Source organism: Solea senegalensis, linkage group LG19 (assembly GCF_019176455.1).
Source record: "Solea senegalensis isolate Sse05_10M linkage group LG19, IFAPA_SoseM_1, whole genome shotgun sequence".
In the NCBI taxonomy this organism is placed as follows: domain Eukaryota; kingdom Metazoa; phylum Chordata; class Actinopteri; order Pleuronectiformes; family Soleidae; genus Solea; species Solea senegalensis.
The window spans coordinates 13083220-13091029 of record NC_058038.1 but is presented as its reverse complement, the minus strand read 5'-3'; the positions used below and the strand labels follow the sequence as shown (position 1 = coordinate 13091029).

At 42.8% G+C, this 7810-nt stretch overlaps 2 protein-coding genes across 3 annotated transcripts; one reads left to right on the top strand and one right to left on the bottom strand.

The window, feature by feature from the left end:
• The first annotated feature begins 36 nt into the window (after positions 1–36).
• On the top strand, positions 37–2875 carry zgc:161969 (uncharacterized protein LOC569044 homolog). Its single transcript, XM_044051356.1, has 2 exons — positions 37–376; positions 723–2875. Exons 1-2 carry the CDS (start codon positions 185–187, stop codon positions 2433–2435), a joined length of 1905 nt encoding a protein of 634 aa, XP_043907291.1. The 5' UTR covers positions 37–184; the 3' UTR covers positions 2436–2875.
• Positions 2876–4063: 1188 nt separating this feature from the next.
• On the bottom strand, positions 4064–7157 carry aimp2 (aminoacyl tRNA synthetase complex interacting multifunctional protein 2). 2 transcript variants are annotated; one of them, XM_044051357.1, is made up of 4 exons: positions 6897–7157; positions 5733–5951; positions 5225–5459; positions 4064–4923 (listed from the first exon to the last, which is right to left on the bottom strand). In XM_044051357.1, exons 1-4 carry the CDS (start codon positions 7023–7025, stop codon positions 4535–4537), a joined length of 972 nt encoding a protein of 323 aa, XP_043907292.1. In that variant the 5' UTR covers positions 7026–7157; the 3' UTR covers positions 4064–4534. The 2 variants fall into 2 exon arrangements, with proteins under 2 accessions (XP_043907292.1, XP_043907293.1); XM_044051358.1 differs by having other exon boundaries at positions 7011–7157.
• Positions 7158–7810: the final 653 nt, after the last annotated feature.

Genomic DNA, 7810 nt, shown 5'->3' with positions numbered 1-7810 from the left:
GACGATGACGACTGTGTCTGCACCTAGTGTGTTTTGCGAGCAACATCTAAACAAAGGCCTGCCCCTTTTCATGAGGGTTTCTCCACCGCCATCGTTACTTTACGTGTAATCACGATTACTAAATCGGATTACGATACTTTTATCATATTTCGAGACGTGGGTAAGAGCAGAGGACGCGTCTGAGATGGAAGTGGATCACCATGAGCCCAGCGGCGAGACCAAATCGGCCATGCATTCTTGGCGTTATCGCCACCATTTCACGTACAAGGCAGATCAAGGAAAAAATATCATCGTCCAGTGTAATCTGTGTCTGCCGAGGGTTAATCTGCTGTCCACGTCGAAAACCTCCACATCAAACCTAAAGAAGCATTTAGACGTGAGTTACACAAAGTAATGTCCCTGTAATGATCTCCTGCACTCGCCAGGTTAATGTTTGATAGAGTCAATGAATGAACAGCTGCCCTCGTGATTAATAAACGTTACATTGTAGCTTCGTGCTGGAGGCGTTTCATAATGATACTTAAATGTGTTTTAATGGAGGAAAACAACAACAAATAGGGTTAATATTGACGTGTTTGCAGCGACATAAGTGCTCGTTCGCTTTCTTGTTTACTTTTATTGCAGTTGAAGTTTGGGCACTGATGCAAACTCAGAACATACAAATGTCACATTTCCAGCATGACGGTTTTTTTCTTTTTTTTTTCTTTCCCTCTTTCTTTTAGAGAACACACTTGGGCTGTGAAGCCAGTCCTGACGCCAAGAGGGGGAGGAAGAAAGAGGAGCACAACGGTGAAGAGAGCAGGCACTGCCAACTCAAAAAGCTGAAAGCAGAAATCATCTCTAAATGCATGACCCAGGCAAAGATCGACGACCTAATCTTCAGTTTCATTGTGGAAGATTGCCAGTCATTTTATGTGCTTGAGCAGCCCGGCTTCAAGAAGCTGATTGCAGGCTTAACTGAGGGGCTGAAGTCCATGGACCGGGTGACCTTGTTCACAAAGGTGGACCAGGGCTTCTCTAGGATGCGGGAGGAACTTATGGCCAAGTTCAGCAACATCCAGTATGTATGCACCACAGCTGACATCTGGACGGCCAACAACAGGAGCTTCTTTGGGATGACCTGTCACTGGATCGATGGGGATTCTTTGGAGAGGAAATCTGCCGCTCTGGGGTTTGCACGGCTGCAGGGTAGGATCACATATGACGTCATTGCTGGACGAATACATGACATCCACGTGGCATATAATATCGAAAGCAAAGTCCAGACCACAGTTACTGACAATGGCAGCCCCTTTATCAGCGTATTTAAAGAGTTTGCCATGGATAGCCAAGACAGTGATGATGACATTGGTTTCTATGAGAATGTGAGCACCATCCTGGAGGGCGAGCCTGAGCAGGACATGCTGCTCTTTCTGCCACCTCTGCAACGCTGTGCATCACACACCCTGGAGCAGATTGTCTCTGAGGACTTTTGGCAGGCTGTGTCACAGGGGCCCATGTGTCAGCTGCATTTTAGCACAATGGCCAAGGTGTTTGCCATATGGAACAAATGTCACCATCTCCAGGTGGGTATGGATGCAGCAGAGGAGATAGGAAAGATGGCCCTTGTTGTCCCGACAATCACTCGCTGGAATGTGGAGTTCTGTGCCGTGCAGAAGATTGTCTCTCTCACTGAGCGGGAACTCACAGAGCTGTGTGCCCGCCTGGAGGTCCCACGCCTGCAGTCAGAGGAGATGGCCTTTCTCAAAGAATATGTGACTGTGTTCCACCCGCTCGCTTTTGCACTTGAACTTTTCCAAGCGGAGCAGAAATGTTACTTGGGTCTGGTCATCCCGACCGTGCTCAGTCTAAAGAACAAGTTAAAGGAGCAGAAAGATGCGGCAAATTACTTTGGGGATGTCATCAGTGCCATTGTCGTGGCTATTGATGTGCGGTTCCAGGAGTTGTTTGCGAGCACAGAAGCAAAGATTGCGACAGCCACCACTCCTCAGTTCCGCTTGTGGTGGATGGCTGCATCCGAGAGGGAGGAAATGTGCTCCCTGCTGGCTACAGAGGCGTCTCAGATGGATCCGTGTAACGTCGACGAGGCAAACACCAGCCGCAATCTGTCCACCATTGAATCGGAGGACGACTTCTTCAGCTACGGCTCGGTGAAGCCTTCGACGCAGATCCAGCAGCGAGGAGTGACGGAAGAGATCCGCAAGTACATTGGAGGAACGGGAAAGAGCCTCGAGTGCCTGCAGGACTTTCCGCGAGTGAAGCAGCTTTTTCTTAAATATAACACCACCCTGCCATCCACAGCCCCTGTCCAGCGCCTCTTTAGCCAAAAAGGAAACCTGGTCACGTCACAGAGGAACTTTCTGACAGATGACTACTTTGAGCGCCTTCAACTTTTGAGATACAACAGCAACGTGTGCTCTTTGACCACAGAGTGATTATATTGCCAGTGACATAATTTCACTCTCTGTATCAGCCTATTGATTGATGCAGAATCAGACCACAGTGAGCTTGAATCAGTACAGAAATTAGTTAATATGTAATTTCAGACAGCATAGACCAGATGTGTTTTCTATAATTACCTTTGCCTGTTTTTATAAGCATAGCTTATGTCTCACTCCAGAATGGCCTCATAAAAGTATTTAATTGACAATCATGGACAGTGACATTCATGGACTTAATGTTCTGACAGAAGCATCTTTTTATCTTTTTTGTGCGCTATTGTCGTGATTTGAAGTAGCCACAGGGTTAAACTGAAGTGATTTTGTCTTTCAGTTCAGTGATTCTTTTTCCTTCTTTTTTTTCTACAGCTATCCAATGACAGTGCATCTCATGTGTGTATGTTTTATATGAAATATAAAGAGACGAGGAAAGAGCACTTTTTTGTTTTCATTTCAGTTAGAAACCATGAATAATGATATCAGGGATCGGCTGCCTTATCTCCACGCTCAAGTCACACAAGAAAATGTTTGTTTGTTAATGGAAAAAGATGACGAGCATGCAAACGCAACACTTTCAGTGCTGCTCAGTCCCATGTGAATTCTTGGCTTTGTGCCATGTGTCCAGTTGTCAGTCTGGAGTTTTTGCCACGTCTGACAGCTGCCTGGAGACCAACTGGAGGCTGTCAAATCACACACACACACACACACATGTCACCACCAGAGCTGTCAACAAAAACAACAAAAAAGAAAACATGCCAAACCATGGGATCTAGTTACGAATATTGCCTGTATATGTATATGTTAGTTATTTGAGTCACATAGGATTAGATTTATGTAAACTGGAAATTGAGCTGTGGAGAAAACTACTTCCTAATAGAGACCGGGTATTGGGAGCAACACATCAGCTGATCAGGACCACTTGAACAACTAAGTGCAGACAAATAAAGTGTGCAGCTAATCATTTTACATCTGACATAAATTGGTACCTTTTTCAGTGCCGATGTATTGTGCAAAAATGGGCCAGGAACTATTAAATCCTTTATTTGAAATAAAATTACTTCCTTGAGGGATTTGATTTCAACTGGAGCATAAAGAATATCACAGCACTAGATTTCATCCAGTATTCAGACACATTACATACTAGTGTATTCCTACTTATATTATTTTAATGCATAACCATGACTAGTTAGTTTCTTTCTGGGCAGTTCTACTCAAATGGATAATCTTTAGGACTGATTCTCAAAATATGGTATTTTTGTACTTTCCTTAGTCATTTATTGGTTGACTATATTGATATTGATCCATATTGATACCGACCTTAATCTGTGCTTCCTTTTAGACTTTAACTGCTGATGTCCGATGGAAGCCAGGTGGAGTAAAGATTTTCCAAGGATGTAAAATTTTGCATAAACTTCGTGGAAGAACCACCTGTGTAACCGTTCTTCCTGTTTGAGTGATGGAAAAAAGAGCAGCTCCATGTCTTTGGATCAGCAGGTGATCAAAATCTTCCATTTCCTAATGACAACTCTGCCACCCACTGGACACAGAGGTGCACTTCAGCGAATGCCATTTGGTCTGCTGAAATAATCAAAACAGTCAACTAAAACAAAGCCCAAGCCTCAAAGTTTGATCCAAAGTAGAAGTTTTAATGGCTTGAGAAAAAACATTGTACAAAGTATTATTCCAGAAAACATCCAGTAATACCCGCCACCACACATGAACACACATTTAAAACAGGATCATGTTAGGCACAAAGTGGGAAGGTGTACGGTGTGTTTCTGTTAGTACCTTTGATTTAATCCATCACCAAGCCCTCGTCCTTACAGTCCTCTCATGCTTCCTCCCATGCAAATATAGCCTAGAATCTCTTCTCCTAGAAAAGCAGCATGGCAGAGAAACTGTTTTAAGTAACTTTAATCAATTAACCATCTTGCTTCTACGGAGTTTTTGTCAGTTCAGTGATACAATACTGTAAGGAGGGAAGCATTAGAAAGCTGTCCAGACAGGGCTGGGATATTTTATAATTCTAATGCCTTTCTCTCACTTTGTTAATTAAAGAGACCCTTTTCTGGTGTCCGGTCCTGGGACGCCTCCATTCACTGCACAACTACCTTGGCAGGGCTAAAGTGGCCCAGGTTCTCGCATGACTTGAGCCAGCGCTGGACATTAGCAGGGGCTGAGGAGGCCAATCCACTGCGCAGAATACAGCAGTAGCAGGCGATGTCGGCCAGGGAGAATTCAGGCCCTGCCACCCAGGGGTTGCGGCCCAGGGCAGAGTTGAGGGCACGGAGGACAGCGGTATGCTCCTTGGCACTGCCCTCTGCCAGCTGGAAGAAAGCAGTGTCCACCCAGCTGTCCACCAAAGTAGCAAGCGCAGGGTCGCTGGGGTGGGGAGCCAGCAGCTTGAAGAGGAAACGTGCCACGTTTGCCTCACCCTCGATGGGACACATGTCACGGATACTGAACTTCATTTGCAGTTTGGGGACTGTGGATGGGACACAGGAGAAAACAAAGACACTTTTTATTTGACATTTTATATTGTTTAAAAGTTCAAACTAATTACTGTGTGTTCAAATTTATTAAAATCAATTTCGGATCATTATACATTTGTTCAAACTTGATTTTTGCAAAAGTGACAGCCCTACTAAGATAAATGTTACATAAATACAAAGTTTGTATAAATTAATGACAATAAAAGACAATGGCAGTTTTGTATAATGTTTATGCAATTACTTTCCGCCTCTGTCCATCCATTTATACTAAATTCCCTCACTATGTCACTTTACCATCTTTCCATATGAGTGTGAAGCCCAGCTGGAACAGGTGGCGGGCATAGCTGTCTACGTGGCGTGGTCCGAGACAGGAGAGGAGCTGTGGCAGCACACTGGCAACTGATGAGTGAACATGGACAGTGGAGAGTACTCGATAACGCTGACACAGCAGGCTATGGAGCACCAGCAGGGTCAGAGGTGGCTGTGCGGGGTTGGCATTTATGACAATATCCCGGAGAGCACCGCGGTCCTGGCATAGACAAGATAGAGGTAAATGGGTGTACAACCCAAAATAAAGCTGGATAAACATTTATCTTTTATTGCAAGATGAAAACTGCACCCATAATCAGTCCACACCCTCAGTTATGCTTCAAGACAAATTCCATTATGAGCAGACTCTGCCAGATAGTACAGTACTGGAACTTGTAAGAACAGGCAGATACATCAGACAGAGAGGAAAGTATATAAACAGAAAAAAACAAGAGTGATAAAAAAAATTCTAGTATTAGTCCCAGTTTCTCACCTTGCCCAGTAGTGTGTCCAGGTCAGTAGTGCATTTGAGGGTTGTGGAGCTTAGGGTTTGGGAGGAGAGGCTGCTACTGACTGTCAGGTCCAGGTCAGCATCTGGGGTGGTCACAGTTTTTGCCAGGCCCTCGACTGCTGCTTTAAGCTCATATAGTTTCCTCAGGATCTCGTCCTGCCGAGCCTCCAGAGCTTTGACTGCTGGGTCCACCTCACCATTCTGGGGAAAGAGAAATTTCACAGTTTGAACAATTTCAGCACAAAACCCCAGAGGAGTTTTATAGCCTGCATGTTTACTGGAGTACCAACATTAATTAGAAAACACAAGAGAATGCAGGGACCTCATTTAACAGATTGTCAAATACAAATACACTTTACAAATACATAAATGTAGAGATGACATTAGTCAATATCGCTAATTATCCTGACAAAACTTCAGTTTGATAAAAAGCTCAGTTCTACTCCTAAATGAAAACTTGTGGTTTAAAACTTCATGGCAACATTTCACAAATCTGAGGCAAAACACATGAGAATGGTATTGTGTCTCAGTGTGTTTGTTTGCACAGTGCATACTTATAATATCCATATACACAGAACCATTGTTGTACTGATATTGAATTATATTTACCACTCAGTCCTATTTTAAAGTAATTTAAGAGAGATGATTTTGCTGTGTAACAATATTAATAATACTGGAGATATGTGTCGTGGGAATTCATTATAGAAAGTAGAATTTATAAAAAGTGGAGCACATAGATTCTTTAAAGAGGTTTTTTCATGTCATTTCGAATAGACAAATCTACAATGAAATATTCAAACCATTTAATTGCTATCACAAATACAACCGTAAACTTAACTAACAGTGTCCTCCTTGCTAATGTATAACAATATTTACAGGTTGGAGTTCATATAAATATTTACAGAGTAGTTCATCTCATTGCTGCATCAACTCTACGTGACATTACTCATTATCCTGACAAGCTAAGATAGTTAGCCAGCTAGCTTAGCTGAAAGCAGCTCATGTTTGTGTGGAAAGCGAAAGTCGGGGAAGAAAACGAAGTGCGGACTATACAAAAGCGAGAGCAAAATAGGAAAAAAAAATATTTATTCACAAGCAGAAGGGAAACACTGCAGCGTGTCGAAAGGAAATCAGTTTAACAGTTACCTGAAGCGCGTGTTCGGGGGTGTAGCTGTTCCCTTGCTGCGCGTGGATATTTGGTAACTTGTACATGCACGTCGGTAAATCAATCTTTATATCACCCCCGCAGGTGGGCTTTACCTGGTACATGGGCATGGTGGAGAACAGCCTGAGCACTGTCAGAGACAAACTGTTAAAAACACAAAAGTCCCAACACACACGTCTTATGAGGCTGACAGGCAGTGACAGAAGCTACCGGCGAAACCGGTCCGACCGGAAAAGGCCGCGCTGGCGTCACTTCCGGTATACAATGTTTTATTTTTTTGGTTGTTGTTTTTACTTTATTAGTTATTTATTAGGAGTAGAGCTAATAAGTCATGATTATGGTATAGTAAGGCATACGTATCTCATTATTGTGAGATAATAATTCATAATTATGAGAAAGTATCTTAATATTGTGAGATAATGAGTCAAAATTATGAGAACGTAATTCATCTACCTGTGAATCATTCATCAGGCATCATCAGCCTGTTGATTTTCTGTCTCCTGTCTACCCCTGAGGGGATTGTGGATGTGTTTTTAAGTTCTTAAAAACTTGCTCTATAATAGGAGCTGCAGAAATGCCTGTTACATGTTTGTGCCACAAAACAAATGGTCCGGAACTTAAAGACTGATCATATGATGATTATGCAAGCTTAGGTTTGCATAATCACGAGAATTAAGATTGAATTGAATGTATCTATTTGAATTAAAATATATATAGGCTATATATTGTTGTAGTTTTTAATACCAGAGGGGAAAAAACACAATTTCAGCTTTTGTGACACCACTGATTTCAGCCTGTAGAGGGAGGTGCTGCTGCAGTTGTCTGCCCTGTGTGAATCAGCTGAGGTTCACTCTAAAAAACAATAGCATTAATATTTTTAACATTTTAATAATAA

Bases quoted from the DNA above. Each gene is read 5' to 3' on its own strand.
- aimp2 (XM_044051357.1), bottom strand. From the start codon at position 7,025: ATGCCCATGTACCAGGTAAAGCCCACCTGCGGGGGTGATATAAAGATT. The intron at 5,460-5,732 runs GTGAGAAACTGG...TGTCTATGCCAG, and splicing joins TGGACACACTACTGGGCAAG to GACCGCGGTGCTCTCCGGGA. The intron at 4,924-5,224 runs GTAAAGTGACAT...TCCCATCCACAG, and splicing joins CACACTCATATGGAAAGATG to TCCCCAAACTGCAAATGAAG.
- zgc:161969 (XM_044051356.1), top strand. From the start codon at position 185: ATGGAAGTGGATCACCATGAGCCCAGCGGCGAGACCAAATCGGCCATG. The intron at 377-722 runs GTGAGTTACACA...TCTTTCTTTTAG, and splicing joins ACCTAAAGAAGCATTTAGAC to AGAACACACTTGGGCTGTGA.